This window comes from Cricetulus griseus, chromosome 2, assembly GCF_003668045.3.
Source record: "Cricetulus griseus strain 17A/GY chromosome 2, alternate assembly CriGri-PICRH-1.0, whole genome shotgun sequence".
NCBI classification, from domain to species: domain Eukaryota; kingdom Metazoa; phylum Chordata; class Mammalia; order Rodentia; family Cricetidae; genus Cricetulus; species Cricetulus griseus.
Window position 1 is genome coordinate 286,571,120 of NC_048595.1, and position 20,662 is coordinate 286,591,781.

The 20,662-nt window shown below is 45.0% G+C and overlaps 2 protein-coding genes across 2 annotated transcripts in view; both read right to left on the bottom strand.

Moving 5' to 3' along the window:
* Window positions 1–5,830: 5,830 nt before the first annotated feature.
* The window catches only part of Tmem242 (transmembrane protein 242), a 29,823-nt gene continuing 14,991 nt past the window's right edge, over window positions 5,831–20,662 (bottom strand). Inside the window, exon 4 of the mRNA XM_027401059.2 lies at window positions 5,831–6,196. Within this exon, the coding sequence (XP_027256860.1) occupies window positions 6,098–6,196 (99 nt within the window). The 3' untranslated portion in view covers window positions 5,831–6,097. The remainder of the gene's footprint in view (window positions 6,197–20,662) is intronic.
* LOC100770821 (L-lactate dehydrogenase A-like 6A) lies at window positions 6,205–18,997 on the bottom strand. The gene has a single exon (XM_035440424.1). The coding sequence runs from the start codon at window positions 13,678–13,680 to the stop codon at window positions 12,532–12,534; it is 1,149 nt and encodes a 382-aa protein (XP_035296315.1). The 5' UTR covers window positions 13,681–18,997; the 3' UTR covers window positions 6,205–12,531.

Genomic DNA, 20,662 nt, shown 5'->3' on the forward strand with positions numbered 1-20,662 from the left:
AGCTTAGTTGAACTAAGGCTGTCTGGATACAAAACAGACCCCTCCACCCTGGAGATTGAAAGAACCGGAGGTTGAGTGTTCTGCCAATACTACAAATGGGCAGGGCGAGGCTTCAGAAAGGAAAGGCAGTCCCTTTGCTAAGGGATACGGCTCTGGGCAAGGCTGCCTCTCACCTGGGTGGGACTCCAGGTCACTTGGAAGAAGGCTGGTCAGACCTTCATCTAATGTGTCCCTTCCTGTTCTAAGCTGGTGAACGCCTTGGCAGCTTGACAGTTAGAAGCTGGAGTTAGAAATCCCATCCCTGGGACCCAGGGACCAGTGCTTCGACATTTTGATGCAATTCATTTTCTTGAGCTTTTCTGGGCTGAGTTGTGGCCTGTACAGGTGAGAAAGCAAATTTTGTGTTTACTTGGACCCAGCTGTACCCTGGTACAGACATAAAGATGCTCTTTCCAGTGAAGACTGCCCCCCCTCTTCCCTCCCTCTGTCCTCTCTTCCTTCTCCTTTTTCCACTTCCTTTTCTTCCCTAATTTGTCGGTGCTTAGAGCAGACTTAGGCCTGACCCTGAAGAAACAAACTGGAGGAGGATGCTCCTGCCTGCTGGAAGTGTGGTGTTTCTCTGCTGTCTCCCTGACCCTGGGCTTTTAAAACCCAGCCCTTACTTCCCATCCCTGTGACAATATTCAGAATACCGAGAAGTTTGGCTACCCTGCTCCTGCACAGAATATTCATACTATTATTTTTGGTGTTAGTCAATTTTATTATTGTGGTAACGCAAACCAGACAGAAACATCTTACGGGAGGAAGGATTCATTTTGGTTCATGGTTTGAGAGGGTTCCGTCCATCATGGTAGTATACGTTGGGATGGCAGAGTGGTTCACATTGTGACAACCAGTAAGCAGGAAGATAGCAAGTGCCACGGCTACTATACTCATGATGAAAGACAGGAGGTGGGACCTAGGGGTAGGGAGTAGAGCAAAGTGGGTGGGTCCTCATGAGTATGTTTAGCGACAAGCCAGGCTAAGACTGGGCATTTGTAAGTAATAGTAAGACTGTGTGTGATTTATTTGGGAGCTGGGTGGAGGGGCCCCCCAAAAGAGAAAAGCTTCTTACTATGGGGCTGGGAGATGGGACAATGTGGGTTACACAGATAACAGACCACAGTCATTTGAAATGAAAAGTCTAGAAGGGAAGCAGCGCCGCCCACAGGAAGCTGAGCTCGAGGGTTTCTCTAAGAGGTCTTCTCTTCTGATGGGAGTTCTTCTTTTAGCTACAGTGAAACCCACAACCCTAAACTTTTCTCAGCTCTGTCACCTGTCTCAGCTTCCTGAGGATCTCTGAAGGGCTCTGGTCACCGAGGCCAAGGAATGTGGTGACCCCCCCACACCCATGTTTTCCAGAGGAGGTGGGTGCTGTTAGTATAGCTGCTCAGAGTAGAGATGGAAAGTTCTTATAGCAATAAAACAAATCTGTCCCCGTCATCACTGGCAGAGCACAGGGGCAAGCTACAGCGTTGGGCACAAGTCTGTAACCACTGTGGAGAATCCAAGCCTTTCTTTACAAGCTGCCTCATCAACTTGTTCTTTGAGCTGAAGACTGAGACAGACAGCCCTGAAGTTCATACATCCTCTTAGAGGCTATTGGGAGAGGATAACCACAGATGCATCCTGTTTTCTAGTCTTGGATTACAGCCCAGGCCTTGCCCCACTGGCATAAAAAACACGAGCTCTTACACCTGGGTTTTTTTACCGTGCTGTAAGTCTGTATATAAGGCTGCTCCCTCCCTGCAAAAAGGATGGATGCACATAGCACAAGTGGCCAGACGGCTCTGCTTTCAATTAAATCTCCAGGCTTTCGCCCGATACTTGGACTTAGTTGTGGCGTGGATGCCAAGTGAAGGTTCTTAGTTGTGATGCAGATGCCACAAAGGTGGCTTGTGCAGGGTCACCTGGTAGGCTGCAAGCCTAGACAAATGATCTCAGCCTCAGGCGTCAACGTCGGCACAAAGGGGGTCTCATTTGTAGCTTTTCAGATGAGCAGGTAGATGAATTTGCTCAGCTTGCCTGGCTCGGCTCCTCAGGAGAATCCGTCAAGCATGGCTTTTACCCTTATATCAAGGTAAGCATGTTTAGACAGTCACTTGCCTATTTTAAAAAGCACATTTATTCATCTCTTTTCTTACATATGCCACACAACACACATGGAGGTCAGAGAACAACTTGTGGGAACCTGTTCTCTCCTTCCAATATGTGGGTCTGCAGGATAAAACTCAGGTCATCAGGCTTGGCAACAAGTGACTTCACTTGCTGAACCATCCTGCCAGCCCTCCCTTGCCTGGTTTTTGTTTTGTTTTTTGTTTTCTTATATTGGTTCTTTTTTGAATGTGACCATGGCTCATCAAATGACAATGAGGCAAAGGACTTGATCCTGCTTACATAAGAAAATGTAAGCTTCCAAATCATTGCTAATGCTGAAACTATCTTTATGTTTCTTGGTAAGGTAGTCTGATTTTGTCCAAAACTGAGTTACCTGCTATCAGATGGAATTTTCTCTCACCTCAGTGTGGTACGGGGTGCTTGCTTCCCTCTTGGGTGTTCACAAAGCCACAGCCTTTGACAATGCTAAGGACAACAAGAGACCCCAGTGGTAGCTGTATCACTCATAGACTGTTGGCTGGAAGGAAAAACACCTCAACTGAGTGTGATAAAATACTGTTGAAATATGAATTATACCGTCTCTCAAAGTATTTGAAGAATTTTCTTTTTTACTGGTACCCCACTCACTGTTTCAAAGAAATACATGAAAATAAGAAAATAGACAATGTCCTTTCCAAATTAAACCTAGGAGAGATCAAATTTTGCCCCAAGAGAAATAGCTACATTCAGTGGATTTAAATTATTTTTGTCCCCATCTCCCCCTTAATTTCTTGTTTCCCTTTTAGGTTGCAATGATTAATTTTCGACTTCAGTCCACACTAAGTATGAGATTCAGCACTCATCAGACAGACTTGGTGTGACAGGCTTGGCTCCTCCTTTTGGCTGGGCAGGTTCAGCTCCTTCCTCAGTGTCATCCTGTGCCTTGGGGCTGGGATGAGGATGGTGACAGAAATCACCATGACCCACCTTAACTCTGCTGAGCTTCCGGCAGATGCTCACTCTCCATTCTATGGGAGTCCATGTTTCTTCTGGTCAAGGCTCAATACCTTGAGTAGTGAGCCCTGAGACATACTCTCCCTCCCCAGGGTAGGGTGTGCCTCTATTCTGAAGCGCTCTGGGTGAGTGAGCCATATAACAGGGCAGCGGTAACTTCTCAGGTATGGGTTATTTTCTCGTAAAAATCCTGAGGTCTGCTCCTCTCTGCCCACCATGCTTTCTCAATGTGGCTTTCTCCAGCAGCCTCCAGTTCTAAGAATAAAGCTTAACACGCATGGAACGGAAGCCACATCTAACAGAAAGCCTCCTTAATGCTGGTTTGGACAGGAAATGGAAATGGCAGAGTTAGCCCTCCTCTCCAGCATTTCTAGTGCTCAGTCTCCATGAAATGCATTGCTTATGGGGAGATAATGTCTATTCTATTCCTTTTTAAGTCTGTGAAAAATGTCATCCTGGCTAATAGGGTGATTAAAACCCTTTATGCTCCAGGGAGATAAATGTGATTATGTTTGTCATACTCTACCCAAGATAAAGACAGCAAAGAAGGCAGACATGAAATTCCACAACACTTCCTCTCTTCCGTATCTGGGGACATTCAGGACCCTTACACAGATGGTTCCCCACATAAAGAATAACTATCTCTTAAACATATTTTTTCCTTCCCATTAACCAATTGAACAACATGCCTCTGGTACGAAAGAAATAGACAAACGACTAAATCCTCTGGCATCTGAATTCTGTGCAAAACACTTCAGTGGTATCGCTTGCTTGTTCTTTGAGTTTTCATCTGTTACTTCATTTTTTGCTTTTACAAGGCAACTGGGGCCTATGCTGCCTTCTAGAAAAGCTGTCCCTGTCAAAGGGTGACTCAGGTCATTCCTATGGGGATACAAAGTGTAGGGACAGGGCTTTAACATTGGCATGCCACAGAAGCAAGTATTCCATCATCCCTTTGACACAGGTTCCTTCAGGGCCAGTGGAAACAGCACATCCAGTGTGGCCCCTAGTTCCTTCCTAGGGCATGGTTGCCATCTATAGCCCCTGTGACAGGTGGTGTCACATTTACAAGGCCCAACCCTCAGGGAGCTATAAGTCAGGACTCTTGCAGAGAGACCCACAGTTAATTATGGTCTCTCTTTTTATCCCTTTAGCAAATACAGGAATTTCATTTTCTCCCACCCAGTGGAGGTCTTTCAAGAATCATTAGGCAGAAGATTCGAGAAGGGTTTTAGGCAGTGCCCACTCTGCACACCCATCCAACCTGGCTCCTACCTTCCTTCTCTGCATTCAAAGACCAGGAGTCTTTTCTCCCCAGAGGACTGGTAAAAAATAAAAGATGGGTAAAGACACCCCCCCCCCCCGCCCCACACACTCCACTTGCTGATCAAGCTCACAATCTTTTCTTGGATTTTTAGCAGGTTACATGCGAATCTCAGACACCGATTACACCTGTTTAATTAACAATACAGCAATTTTAACAGGGCAATGTGGTCTAGAGGAAAATGTTACATTATGCACTTGACATTTCATTTAAAGAGTTCCTTTAGAACTAAAAGGTTTCACTGTAACAGATTTTGAATGCACTTTATGAAACACGATTGCTGACTAATTAGGGCCTACGTAATTCTAAAGGCACTACACATCTGACATTCAACCAGAGGGTTTTTCTCTAGACATACTGGCACACTGAAGCTTTCTCTTCTTTAACTATGTGCACAGTCACTTGCCATCAGCTTTCTGCAAGGGATCATGGAGCACACAAGAGGATGGGTTCACACAAATTAACTCCATGAAGAAATGGCACCAAATGCTTAATACTGAGACCCAGTGCTCAGGCGGGTGGCAATTCCACTGTGTTTACTGCCGCCACTGAGACAAAACTACAAATTGTCAGTTGGGGGACAGGGACTTGGAACAAACTTCTCAATGAAGAGTGTTTTATAGCCGTGACATCATCATTACCACTTCAGCACAAGTGTTTCTTTCTGAGTCATCATCAAATGTGGCTGGTGTTCTGTCCTGTGTGTAAGAGTGTACAAACCCTTCAAGGGAGGCCCCCAGCCCTTGCACGCTACCTTCAAATCAGGGTTCAGGACAAGCCGCGCCCGTTTCCCTACTGGGTTCACCATCTTGAGACTGGCCAATAGGAACATACCTTCTATGTTCTTAGTCATATTCGATTAGATAGGCTTTTTAAATCCATTTGATTAGATACACTGAGGTCTGGACTGCTGTTGGGAGTCTGCTTATAAAGATTTTTTTTTCTTATTAAAAATGTTTTTTTGAGAATTTCATGCATGGGTACTGTATTTACATCATTTACACCCCTCCCCCTCCCCACTCCAATGCCTTCAGTGTCCACCCCTGCTCACTTTCTAATTCTTGACCTTTTCTTTATTATTGTTACATAGACACATAGCTGTTCACACACACAACCTACTGAGTTGTTTTTTTTTTTTTTTTTTAAAGACTTTAGTTTTTAATTGTGTGTATGTGAGTCCATGTGCCCACAGGATTCAGGAGAGGACATACAATGGCCTGGAGCTGCAACTGCAGGTGGTTTTTGAGTCATCCCAAGTGGGTGCTGGGAAATAACCTGGGCTCCTTTGCAGGACACTGTGCACGCTTAACCAGGGAGATCTCTCCAGCCCTCACAAAGATTTTCTGTCTCACTGTGTTTGTGGTTATGAAACATGGTTTATTGTTCTAAACAAAAATAGTTCCTCTGGGACCCTCCTCAAGGGGAACTTCTCAGCAATCAAATCGTTGTATTAGCTTGAGGCAAACATTCCCTTTCTGTACCATAGACGCAGGCAGATGGCTGTGGCTGTGGCCCGTGGGTACACGGCCATCTGCACGTGTTCCTAAAGGAGTCAACCGAAGCCCTTTCTGACATGGTGTTTCTGAAGCTCCTGTTTGTCTGGAGTCCATCTCTGAATCCATCTCACTTGGATTCCAGTGCCTCTTCCCACTTAACAGCTGACTCGGAGTTCTTGGGAATTGTTGGAAATATGGATTGCATCTTACTTCGAAAGTCCTGCATCTAGAAGGAAAAAATATCAAATGTCAGAAGAAGGGAGGAACAGATGAAGTGCTTAGCATCTTGCTGAGTGGAGAACACCCCATGCCACAGGGCTGCCGAGCAAACGACAGAGCAGTGAAGCTGAGGACTGTACTCCGCACCGTGACAGAATAGCTGTTCTTCCAGGAGTGAATCCACTGACTAAACAACATACAACTGCACTCCTGCTCTGGAAGGCAACACGTCTACAACATACAGCTTCCCCAGGGTGCGCATCTTCACTTGACAATGTGCATCTACAACAGGATGCGTGGCAGCTTTCATTTACAGAGACGGCAGCGGGCAATAGAATTTCTGTCCATCTAAATACACGATTATACTCAGGCCATTCAAAGTCAGACGTTTAGAGAAGGAAAAGAAAAAACTAATGACAGACATACTAGAATATTCTCATGTGCCAGTGTGAAAAAGCTCACATTGAAATTTCACCAGTGAAAGGTAACTGAAGCCAGAGCCAAGGAGGGGTCTGGAAAGTCACACCATCAAGTGCAGACCTGTAGGCAGGGCACCAGTGATTTGTAGGAGGACAGTCTCCCTAGTGCACACTCCAACCCATCCTTTTCTATGTATATGACCCTGCCACGGCAGAGCTGTCTCAGGAACAATACATGGTCCAGGCTGACCCAAGCAGCCACACCTCATTCACATTTTCCTTTGGACACAGGTGCTGAGCAGGACAAAGCTCCAGGACTCTGCAACAACCAATCACTTCTGGGGGAGGCTATTGGAGATACAGGTAACATTTCCATCCTTTTTTTCTTTCTTGTTTTCTTTTTGCTGTTGATGATATGTGTTTATTTCAAATGGAAGCTAAATCTTTACTCTTTTGCCAAATTCAGGGGTTACATTGTTTTCAGTATTTGTAAACTCTAAGCTAGTACCCAGCCTCCATACTTGGTGACACTGGTGGTGGAGAGACCACTGCTCATATCCCAGCCCCAGCCCCCATTTCCTCACCAGCACCCACATCTGCAGAAAGGGTGTAGTAGTAATTACCTACCTGAAGAGTTGTAAGGACAAGGTGAGGCAGTGGGTGCAAAGTGTAGCCCCCAGCTCACAGTAAGTCCTCAATCTGTGAAGGCCATGGCCACTGTAGCATTATCCAGATGTGTGTGCTGTATCCCAAAACCAAAGCTCACATGTATGAAAATATCATGACCGGTTTACTAAAAGCATGGCTGCATAGTTATGGACCATTTGATGTGACTATTCTCACCATTTTATGGCATCTGTAGGAGGCCAACCATATGGATACTCTAACCCATTTGCTAATCTTTGCATACCTAGCAAACACTCTACCACTGAGCCCCCAAAGCACCATATTTCCCAGTGCCTGTCTTGTGTTAGGCAAATGTGATAACCACTGCTCATGTCTAGAATCTTTGCCAGCCAGATGCTAATCTTGGGTACACCCATGGGCATTGCCTCTCCCTACTGTTTTCACTGGGCTGTAAGATGATGAGCCTTACTTCATGAGAGGTTCTCCACAAGCACCAATGGCAGTGCTGCACCGGACTAGAACAGGTGAGGGCTCTCTCTTGTGGTCACAGTGGCTGTGACTACCATATGCATTTCGTGGCAGGGTTAACACAGATGCTGAGTATCCAAGATTCACATAAAGAAGTGCTTGTCAAAAACGCCAGTCACACAACCTATTAAGGAACTTTGCCTAGATGTTTGGAATTGAAAACCCAATGCCTCTCTGGCCACTGTTTGCAGTATGCTGTCCCTTGCCCTGTTGGCTGATGTCTTTTACAATTTATGTTGTGTTGGACTGTGTAGCATTACAGTACAAGCACAGTTGTTTCCCACTATCCCTCATCAGTGGTACTTGTCATCCGCTGCTAGGAATGGAGAGGCAGGATACACGGATGAGGCTGGGAGGTAGGGTGTCGGTCGCTGCTCTGTCCCCTCATCCCTGACCTCACCATCTGTCTTTCAGTCCTCAAGTATTGTATTATTTATTATTTGTTCCTGGGGTCAAAAGTGAGTTACTAGAAGGAATCATATCTGAAAATCATCCATCCAGGAGTAGTCAGGCTTCAGACTGAGATGTGGGACATCTCACATGTGGACACTGAGGACATGGGATACAGGACATGGCTGAGCCCTGTGCCTTCAAGCTGTGGGGGATGGAAACCCAGAGTTCACATATATGCAATAAACAGGCTCTCAAATTGCTTCAAACAACGGGGCTCCATGGGGTTTCAAGTTTGTATCATTTATATTTATATGGACAGTATCTATATCAAATATCTATCAGTAAAGGTCACACAAAGGTCAATGGGTTATTCCCCTATTTAAAGATGCCCTTGAAAAAAAGATTTGAAGATCAAGTATAATTAAGTTTAATCTGGGCCTAAACATACTAAGGATAAGTCACAGCTACTGCCATGGAACTTTCCCTCTGCCCCAGAATTTGATGAGTGTGAGAATTCTAGTCACATCACTCCACAGCAGAACTCTGGGATCTCCTCTGTATAGTTTGCTCCTCCCTTGTTGCTTTGACCGGGGAGAAGTTTTTCATGCTATGGGTTGCAGGGTCACCCTTATAAGCAGGGCCTCTGTGGGCAGCCACAGGCTGTTTCCTGCAAACTTGAGGAGGTATTCTATGCAAGGGATTAAGGCATCATTGTATTCCCTGGAGTAATGAGCCTACAGCCCCCAGAACCTTGTCCTGAAATCCCACTGTCCTCATGTCAACTGGAACGTTATCGCAAGTAATTTATTGGAAATATGGACATTCAGGGAACTTGGTCTGACTGATATTTTAGATGTTACAATAGAACCAAGATTATGCCTCTAATACTGCTCTCCCTCATGTTCCTATAGCTTCCTTGGGGCTTTTGAATCAGTATGCCAGGAGCGAGAACAGCCGGCAGTGTGGCTTAGAGTCTATATACTAGGTGCTGACATACTTATCATTTACCCCTCAACAACAAGCAGGGCAAGTGCTATCCCCCTTCTAAAGACAGCAATGGAAGCTTCCAGCAACCAGACAAGCGTGTCATCCAGCTGGGGAGGCACATGTGACCGCATGACTGTGTTTGCACTCTGTACCGCATGCATGTACACAAGGGTGCTGCCCCAAACTGAAAACCATTCTAATATATTACATATTGAAAAATTGCTTAGAATAACCAGCTTATCTCTAATCTCACAAATCCTTACAGAATCAATTCTAACAGGCAGGCAGTTGTTGGCACTAAAAGCTGAGTTTGAAATTTTTTATTTTTCCTGTCTTCTTCAGCTTGTTTCCACATGTGGGTTCAGGCGCAGCTGGTCTCATTAGAGGCTCTACTAAGAGAGAAGCCCCTGGATGTCGGGGGGGGGGTGAGGGGGAGCAGAGTTGATTTAAGAAGCTGGTGGTAGGGCTTCTGCATAAATAGAAGAAGACCACTGGTTGCTAATCATGGGAGTTAAAAAGTGCAGCAAGGCTGTGACGTAATATCTGAATGGGAACAGTGTCTTCCCTTTGGGGTTGGTGACGTGTCAGGTACCAAAGCTTTGAGATGTTAGTTAATCTTCACAATTCTGTAGTACAGAGAAATGATGACTCCAGCCCAACATACAAGAAAGCAGAGGTCAGAGGTTAATTTGCTTTGCTTCTAAGTGACATGGCTTGAAGGTATGACCCTGTGGCCACTCTGGTTCTGTGAACTAGAAAAAAAAAAAAAGTGCCCCTAAGCCTTTTACCCCATGCTGGCTTTCACTGAAAATGATTTAAAACCATGAACACACTCCTGAACATTTTAGCTTGGATGGTTTGAGGGGCACATTACTAGTGGTCACCATTGGTAAGTACCACCTGCTCCTGAAAATGGGGTTCACCAGTGGTTAGTACCACCTGCTTCTGAAGATGGGGTTCACCAGTGGTCAGTACCACCCACTTCTGAAGATGGGGTTCACTTATGGTCAGTACCACCCGCTTCTGAAGATGCAGATTATACTTCTTCACGTCCTTGAAGTTAGGCAGCCATGTAACTAGGGAGTGTGGAAAAAGGGAACAGATCACATCTAGGCATTTAGTTGCAGAAGCACAACTCTCTAGACCTCTCATTTTATTGAAATCTTGGAACCCTGTGTGGCCATGATGGTGCCTCAGGGACAAAGCAAGCTGAAGTGCAGTTAGTTAGGGGAGCTTTCCAAGACATCAGCTTGAACCTAAAGGAATCCTCCTTGAGTGAAAACTAAACTTCTGTCAAGGCAGAGTTAGAGGATGTTTTTTGTATATGTATGTGCACAGGTGTATGCAGGCATGTGGATGGAGGCCAGGGGCCAACCTCAGGGGTGGTTCCTCAAGTGCTAGCCACCTTGCTTTTTGAGGCAGGGTCTCTTACCAGGACTCAAGGCTTGATGGGTAGGACAGGTGAATGGCCAGGGAGTCCCAGAGGTGTGCCTGTCTCTGCATTCCCAGTGCTAGCTAGCAGCGCCGGGGATTGAACTCAAGTCCTTACGCTTGTATGGCAAAGCACTTCCTGGTATCACCACAGCATGGGATTATAGCACAACTCAGTCGGTGCTGACTGAGTCAGGAAGAATGACTGATGCAAGGCCTCTCTGGGGCCTGAAGGAAGGCTGAATAAAAAGCTTGAGGCTCTATGAGAGTAAACAGATACCCTGCAAATAAGCTCCCCAAGCCTGTGAAGTCTCCACCACCAAATCACAGCCTTCCCATGGTCAAGGAACTCAGCCCATTGCTTGGTCCAGTTTTATGTCACCAATTCCTGGGGAATCAGAACATTTCTCCATCTTCTCAATGAATAAATATAAGGCCCATATGCATGCATACATACATACATACATACATACATACATACATACATACTTTTTTAAATGGCAAGATTGCTGCCTGGTATCTACTTGGTAATATTGATTGATCAGCATTGGCCTGGTTCAGTGGGCAGGCACTGAAAGTCTGTTGATGCAAGGATCCAGAGTTGAGGTATCCAAACAGTGTTACTGCAATGCTCTATGGCATTAGGAAGGCTAACTTGGAGCTGCCCACATTCCTGTTGTTACTATTATTTATGTAAAGGGTGGAGCAAAGCAAAGAAAGTATCTTTGCTTTCTCCCAAACCATTTTGCCTCCCATCTGTACAGTCCATAGTGTACAGTCAAGCCAGCCTATTTAGAAATAACAAGTGAACCCATGACTTTCTGAGAAATGCAATCCCTAAGTGCCTATTAAAACAGCCAGGTCTTATGCTGCAATTTGACAATAGGACAATTCAAAAGCTTCCACTTTCTCCTCATGTAAGATAAACTGAGCAGCAGGCCAAGACCATAGTATGGCTAAGACACAGCCCAGCGAAAACAATTTACAACCTGTATCTTGATTTAACGTGATAACAGGTTCAAAGACAGTTCTAAAAGGCTTTCACCAAACCAGCCTTCATTTTTGGTAACTGCAATCTTAGTGACACTTCTTACCCTTTACCAACCAATGCAGTTCCTCTATCGCCTCTGCTAGCCAGCCCTTCCCACAGCCTGACTACTATGGCTTTCATGTTAAGTCTGCTTCACAAGCATAATGCATCAATTCTCTCCCTCCCTTCCCTTCTCCTCTCTTCTCTCTCCCTCTACTCTTGAAGCAGCTGCAGTCCCCATTACATGATGTCTCTAAAAAATATTTGTATGTACAAGTGTGATGCTTGCATGTATGTATAGGACTATGTGGGTGCTGGGAACTGAACCTAGGTCCTTGCAAGAGCAGCAAGTGCCACACCCTTCCTGCCCCATGCATAATGTCTTAATGGCTCAAGTAGCTCATTCCAAAACAACAAAGGCAGTCTCAGAACAAAAAATACGTGGCATCTTTTTGTATATAGGAGTTATTTTTTTCTAAGATTTATTTATTTTATGTGTATGGGTGTTCTATCTGCATGCACGCCTTAGGCCAGAAGAAAGCATCAGATCCCAGTATAGATGGTTTGAGCCACCATGTGAGGGCTGGGAATTGAACCCAGGACCACTAAGGCATCTCTCCAGCCCACAGGAGTTACTTTTTATAATGGCCTAGGAGTGGATATAGATAGAAGCCAACCAGAATGGACTAGTACATGCTTACATTCTAATGAAAGTCATCAATTTCTTGAATACCACAGCAACAGGCAAGAACCGGTAATTCAAACACCAAAAATCCCTTTAATGCAGTCACTCAGAAACTGAAAGGGTAAATCACCCGGCAGCTGGATGCCACACAACGAACCAGATGTCCAACCTTCAGAGCCCCCAGTCCACCCCACATGGGCAGGCACTGCGTCTGTTGTCTTCGGTATCTTTAGAAGAAAGGCTTAAAACTTGATGTCTTTCTGTATTTTCCAAATCGTTTCTGCACTCTTGACCATCTGGGCTTCCTCTGCAGGGCTCAGCTTTACCTTTATGATATCTGAGATGCCATTCTCTCCCAGGACACAGGGCACACTGAGAAACACCTCTTCTTTTATTCCATAGAGACCTTTGATTTTGGTTGAAACCGGATGCGTTTTCCTGAGGTTCTTCAGAATGCTCTCTGCAATATCAGCCACAGACAGGCCAATGGCCCAGGACGTGTAGCCCTTCATCTTGATAATGTTATAGGCACTGGCAATCACTTCCTTGTGGACATTTCCCCACTGCTCGGGGTCTTTGCTAGTTCCTATTGCGGAATTCAGCTCTTTCAGAGGCACCCCGGCGATGTTCACTCCACTCCACACAGGGACACTTGAGTCTCCGTGCTCTCCAAGGACCCACCCGTGGCAGCTTTCCGAGTGGATCCCAAGCCTCTCCCCAAGCATGTAACGGAAACGAGCAGTGTCAAGGTTACAGCCACTTCCAATAATACGGTTTTTGGGAAACCCACTCAGTTTCCAGGTTACATAAGTTAAGATGTCCACTGGATTGGATACAATAATTATTTTGCAACGAGGGCTGTGCTTGATAATATCGGCAACCATCAGCTTAAAGATGGTTACGTTTCGCTGGACTAAATTTAGGCGCGTTTCGTCTTTTGCCTGGCGTGCACCTGCTGTGACAATCACTATCTGTGAGTTGGCAGTGACAAGGAAATCTTTGCTGCAAACAATATTTGGCATTTTCATGAAGACACTGCCGTGCTGGAGATCCATCGTCTCACCCTTCATTTTATCTTCATTACAGTCAACAAGGGCAACCTCATCAGCCAAGCCTTTTGCTATGATGCTGATGGCACAGGCCATGCCGACCGATCCGGTTCCTATAATGGAGACCTTGTTGTGGAGAACTGGCTTTTCGGCGCTCATGTGCTGCATTAGCTCACCCTTCACAGTCCCCATGGTGGAAGTGGGAGTGACTCTCCACCAGGCCCGGTTGAGGGGGACACGCAGCACTCGATTGGGCCGCAGAGCTACGCTCAGGTCTCCGATACTCACTCGGGCTGCACCTACTCTTTTGCTGGCTCGCAGGATGCCTGCAGCCCAGGCCATGGCTACTCATTCAGGTGGAGGAAGTGAACCGGATGAGGAAGACGGTTGACGCCAGAACGGCAGAACGGTCGTCGCCCTGAAGTACAGGCACAGCCTCTACTCCCACTGCGGCTGCGCAGCCCCCATCCACTAGTGCTGCGCAAAGGGCTCAGTGCAGGCTGGGTCTGCCTGCTCCAGCAACTGCAGGCCTGCACCAAGGCTTTATAAAGGTCTTTCACTCCCAGCAAGGAAATATTGGAATTAGTTTTACAAACTCATACTCTTTAATGCTGATATATAACGTCCAACCGAGACCCCTGGAATTAATTGTCTTGTTCTCAATGTGTATATCAAGAATGGTTCTGGCAACAACAGATGAAAATAAGGCTAAAACTTTGTACCGCAACAAAGGTGGCTGTGTGGTCTACCAAGAGACAGAATGGCAGGAGAAACGGGGCTCTTCATTCGGTGTATCCAGCTGGAGGATCTTTTTTTCCCCCCTAGAAACCCCCATCCACATTGAGTTTACATTTAATATGCTTTAACAACAACAAATCAAGAATACTGTGTGCAGCAATTCCAATTCCAAAGTTGCAGACAGATGTATAATATATAAATCTTCATTATAAAAAATACTCAAAAACAATGAGGATTCTTTAGTTCATGTAGAAATATTTTGCTTTTTGGAGGTAAATCTTTGAAAAGTCTAAGATACATTTTTTTTTGTCTTTCATGTGTAAATTCTAGAGCTTTTTTCTTCCTTTGCTGGTGTCTGTTTCATCTGCCCTGATATTACATACTACCTAGATATTGAGCGTGTTCCTCATTTTTGCCTGTATCCTAACCATGGCACACACCTGGACAAGGACAGCAGGAGAGGGGGGAGGAGTGTCAGTACAAGATGACTGCACTATCATACCCCTTCTTTCTCCTGCCAAAGGTTAAGGGCACATAATGCTCCCACAAGGACCTAGGTTGGGGTCTCTGCACCCACACCAGGCGGCTTAACTGCCCTTAGCTCCATTTGCAAGAACACTTGACACGCTCTAGCTTCTGTGTGGCACCTGGTCCACGTGGCGAATATAAACTCCCTCAGACACACACATTCACATAAATAACAGATAAAAAACAAAACCAGAAATCTTTCCTCAAGCCCTGCAATTTCTTGAGAAAGATGGCCTATAGCCGTCTACTAAAATGAAGGTGTCTTTGAAATGACCTTAGAATGACAGACTAACTTTGAGCCAATGTATATATAAATGAGATTATTGACTAAAGTGGTGAAATACAATTACTTTGCAAACCTGACACTGGTATATCTCATCTCTCCTGTGTTTTTCTGGACAGTCTTGTAAACTAATTTCAAATCTCTGAGGAGATGCAAACATTACATTTTATGACAAACCTAATAAACTACAAATGCCCAGGAAATGCAATGGCATTTTCTCCTCCACCAATCAATTCAGACCACGTGATGAATGCTCAGAGTGTGTCCTCTTGAAAACACAGAGATCTTCTCCCCCAGAATGAGGGTCCTAGGTACATGTAGCCCTGTCATCATCTAGCAAAATTAGTATTTTGTAGCCAGACTCCAAGAGTGCCTCTCCTCCCTCTGCTGGAATGCAGTTCAGGAAAGCAGGGACCCAGCAGGGGAGCTGGAAGTGTGGAGTTAGTGGCTGATGGTGTTTACATGTTTCCAAGCCAGAAGGGCTTCCTGGAGGAAACAGAGCCACTGTGATACAACAGTCTAAACAGACAGGTGAAATCTCTGCACACTGGCAATCAGATTTATGGCAGCAAGCTGTCAAATTAAAAACTGGAATTAAAAAAATGGTCATCTTCATTAAATGGTTGGAAGAAGCTGTTAAAATGGTCTACAAACTATCACTGATGCCTGTAATTTCTTTTATTCCACTTTTCACCTGAAATATTTAGCCTGACAACTGTTCCCACCTTCTTTCTGTAATGATTCCTTTGACCAGTCAAGTTGTTTTCCAGGACGAGTGCTCTTGAGTTTGAGATTCAAGGACATGACGACTCTTAGCTGGACAGCTCCTATCCACAGTCATTTTCTTTACAGAGATTGAGACTCTTCAGAAATACCATCTTGATGACAGCTGGCTCTTCAGTCTTTCCCTCAGCCACAACTAAATCAATTTTAAGAGGGAAAATGACAACATTCCAAAATAAAGAATACCTCAAAGAAAGCAGCTTTTTATTTACAGTAAGTCTCAAGAAGACAAGCAAAATGCTCGTGACCTCCTGAGAAGATGCAGGACTACTTAAAGATGCGCAGAGCCAAATACAGCCAAATAGCTCCTAATGGCTTTCTATGTTAAGTGACTCATTATTTTTTTCAATTAAAGACCCAATTCAAAATATCTATTAAAAATGAAGCTGGGAAGTGATGGTGCACGCTTTTAATTCTAGCACTCGGGAGGCAGAGGCAGGCAAATCTCTGTGAGTTTGAGGCCAGTCTGGTCTACAGAGCAAGTTCCAGGAAAGCCCAGGTCTACACACAGAAACCAGGTCTACAAAAACAAAAACAAAACAAAAAAAATAATGTAATATTACAGTTGAGGCAGAATGCTACCTTAATGCTTTTGGTTACATCTCTTAGGAGACAGGAAGCTGGAAATCAGAACTACCAGCATGTATCTACAGCAGTGGTCCTCAATCTTCCTAATTCTGTGACCCTTTAATACAGTTCCTCATGTTGTGGTGACCTCCAACCATAAAATTAACATTGCTACTTCATAACTGTAATTTTGTTACTGTTGTGAATTGTAATGTAAATATCTGATAGGCAGGATATCTGGCTTTGCTTCTTCTTTATATACTGTGGGAATTAAAGGTGTGAGCTCTGTTTCTTTTTTAGAGTGATTCACCCTCAAGTAGCCCTGGGTTGCCTTGAATTCACAGAGACCCATTTGCCTCTATCTCCTGAGTCCTGGGATTAAAGGTGTGTGCCACCACTGCCTAGCTTCTATGGCTGTGGCTAGCTTTGTGTTCTGATTTTCAGGCAAGCTTTATTAGATCATAAACAACATATCACCACAGACCTTTCTCAAACCTTTGCCACATTAAACTTGAGGCAAAAGCCACACCTGCAGTGCTAGAAGCACAACAGAACAAAGTGTGGTGGCAAAGAGTATTTTAAACCTTTAAAACTATTTAAAATTTGAGAACTTTGACAGTTACCACCAGAGGAAATCCTTGATGAGGAACAAAGGGATGCTAAGAGGGCAGGGCCAGCCAGCACTATTGCTGTCCTTGGAGGTGGCTGCAAGGAGGGTGCTCCCTGTGGAACACAATCAAGGAGGGTGCTCCCCGTGGAACACAAGAAAGAAGGGTGCTCCCTGTGGAGAACAAGTAGAAGTTTCTGTTGTGATTTGAAAATGGTAACATAAAACTAGTTTTTTAAAAAATTAAATTAAAAATTGGTGTGTTGCTCACAGATTAAAGTGATTCTTGTGTGAGGGTATTTACAAATCTTAGAGCCCAAAAGTATTTTTCCCTGGAGAGCCAGTTCCAAGTAGAACACTGGTATAGGTAGAGGATCCACCTAAAAAGCACTCAGAAGGACTCTGTTTAAGAATTAAACACTAAAAAAATGAACTGGCCACTCTTCTGATAAATTCACCAAATCACATTTTTGGATCATCATAATTGCTCATTCAATGTGAAAGAACAACTCAGATTAACAACCACTGAAAGGAAAGGGATGTATTATTAGTAAGTGTTTGATTTGTATTTATATCCCTGTGTACCCAGGGTCATGAAAACATCCCTTAGGGAAAACGGCAGAGTGGGAAAAGTTAAGAAGCCCGTGCTGAGGCACCAACGAAACTGGCGGCACTGAAGAGCAGTGGGTGGGGGCGGGAGACCGAGGGTGGACCGGATGTGGTCAGGGAGTGAGTGGGTGGGGCTCCACCAAGTAAACCTTTTAACAGGAAGCCATAGAAGGCTTTTAAATGAAGCATCATCCATCTGACTTACATTTTAAAAATATCTCTGGCTGCCATGTGGGAAAAAGTAGGGGGGAGACGAAGGTGAGGCTGGGAGACCAAACAGGAAACTGTCTATGTGCCAGCCAGCAAAAGATGAGCACAGGCCAGGAGTAGAGAGGCCACACTTGGTCATGTGCAGGACACGCTCGTGGCTTAGAAGAAACAACAGGAAATGAGACAATCCCAGGCTTTTGACTTGAAATGGGGGCTAAGATGATTAAGGCATCTCCTCAATGGGGAAGATGAAGGGAAGAACACAAGAGAATCAAGAATCCTGGCTGGAGTGTGTTGTCACCAGACACATCATGAGATAATTTGGTAAAGACGGTCTATATGTATCTAGGAGGCAAGTCTGAAGGGCTGGAGCTATGTATTTGGAAATCACTACATGGACAGATTGCTTTAAATGCCACAGTCTAGATGAGGGAGCTAAGTGAGTAGGGAGAGACAGATCAGAAGATGGGTGTAAAGCCATCGGTCACTTTGACACTAGAGACAAACCAGCAGGGTCAGCAGAGAACTGTTTCCTCAGGAAGGAGGCTCAACTGTGTCAAAGGCTATGGAGGGGCAGGAACAGGACAAAGACCTAGATCTGGCAATGGGGGGGGGGGCGACTGGTGACCCGGACAACTTCAGTGCGTGGCTAGGGAAAGAGGCTGGATGGAGGGCAGGGCTGGAAGACACGGAGACAGCAATCACAGGCAACTTACTTGAGAAACATTTCTGCTGGAGATGTAGACAAACCCAAGGAGAGGAAGGACTATCAGAAGAGGGAATTCAGAGTTGGAATAAACCACAGCATTTCTGTACATGCTGCAGCAGAAAGGACGACCAGCAAAGGCCCGACTATGACGACAGCAGCAGAGTCTTTGGGCAGATGACCTGGTGGCAGTGGTGGTGGGGAGGAAGCAGACACCTATTGCCCAAATGGCTGGATGAGGCCTTTGGCAGCGAGAAGGATATTCAGCCCCAGTAGTGTGGTTCAGACACAGGCAGAAGGCCCAGGCATCCTGTAGTATAAAGGGCTGCAGTGAGGTGAGGAGAACAAGGAAGCTACTGTGACGACCCTGTGGGAGGAAGTGGTTCCCAAAGGGAATGGCTGTGGAGTGGAGGGCAGGTAAGATGGACAGGTAAGACCTGGGGAGGGATAAAACGTGCTGAGATAATTATGAGCAGCAGTCTGGCCTTCCTTCCAGGCAGCTTTGTGGTTGCTGCCACTCAGGGAATAAATGACTATTCAGTGGGGAGGAATCACACATGAAACCTACAGTGTACCCAAGTACCAGTGCCCAGTCCAGTGGCCCCTAAACCTGAAGCACAAGACAGGGATGAAGTCACCCAGTGCTAGAACCAGAAGGAGAAAAAAAAAAAAAAAAAAAAAAAAAAAGATGAGGGCCAAGGACAGGGCTGGAAGCATCACTGTGTATTCAGTAGAGCTGCACCAATGCAATGAACAGAACTGCCAGAAAGAGCCAAACTAGAGTCAAGAGAAGAAGAATACAGAAACAAACAGGCCAGAACCTTTTAACAAGTGCAAACAATAACTGCCATCAGCCACCAAGAAAAAAGGTGGTCATATTCGGCACAATTCACAGAATGAAAAAGTATGTAGCACATTAAAAATTATTTTTGAAAGAGGGTCTCTTTGCATAGCTCAGGCTGGCCTTAAAACTAGAGATTCTCTCCAGTTCTGTGATTATAGGCATGTGTAATGTCACCAAGCTTCGCATACAAATGAATGAGTGAAAAAAGAGCTGAGGAAATGGCCCAGTCAGGGAAGTCTGTGCTGTGTGTGAGGACCTGGATAAGTGTGAGGACCTAAGTTTGGTCCCAGCTCCCATGTAAAAGCTGGTGTGGTGTGGCAGGGTGCACCTGAAGTCCCAGGACTGGGGAAGACAGCTGGGCCTTCCTGGCCAGCCTAGCCAAATTAGTAAACTTTAGGCTGAATGAGAGACCCTGATTGAAAAAAAAAGATGGAGAGAAATTGAAGATGTCTATCATTGACCTTTGGATGGACACACACACACACACACACTTTTTTAAGTATTCTGGAAATCTTTTGGTTAGGAAAATTCAGTTTGAGAGAATACTTCATTTTCTGCATACAACTGACAAGTTAATAATTATATGCAAATCTATCAACATATGTAATGTTTCAGAATTCCACCTATCTGTAAGAGACCGATAGGAGGTGGCTTTTAAAACGAAGCAGAAGGCAAGGCAGCAGTGCCACCTCTTCACTCACAATGCTGTGTGTAGAGAGGGCTGCTCGTGAGATCAGGATCAGAACAAAGGAAACACAGAACTCAAACCAAGTGACATCAAGGATCCGCCTTTCCTGTGTGACACACATGGGAACACTGAGGTGCCCAGGCTGGTGTGTGTCAGGCCTCTGAACAGCTCGGCTCTCACAACACTACTTATCTCTCCCATTAATTGGTGCACATTCCTACTTTGTAAAATGCTCTGAGGCCCAATTTTACTTACAAAAAGAAAATGGCTCTTTTTTTTCTTTTCTTTTTAAGAAGTATTTTGGAAATGTGCCCAAAGAGCAGATTCCCTCCTCCCTACGCAAAAAAAAAAAAAAAAAAAAAAGAGAAAAGAAAAAAGAAAAAAAGCAAAAGAAAAAAAATGCAAGTCATTATCTCCCACTTTAAACTGAGCAAGACCATGGGATTCAGACCCTCTGCCACCAAATTGCTCTTCCGCATTTACATCAAATGCCTCTCCCCAGTTGGAGCTAGGCCATTAGAGCTGCAGCAGTGGAATAGGAAATAGGGTGACAGAGATGTTCTTGTCACCTCAGACTTGAACTGACTAACTCATGCACAGTGCTATTTCCCATTCATTTTTTAAATGATTCCAGGAAATTATTCCTCAATCTGCAAGGCTGACAGGAGAAATGGCTGTCAGGTCATGATGACCCTGTTCTGCAGTTCCAGCAAATACCATCAAGAGGCGGAAGTGAGGCAGAGTGGCAATAAGAACAAGAC

What these genes read in the sequence shown, in the direction of transcription:
- LOC100770821 (XM_035440424.1), bottom strand. Translation starts at nt 13,680, where the DNA reads ATGGCCTGGGCTGCAGGCATCCTGCGAGCCAGCAAAAGAGTAGGTGCA.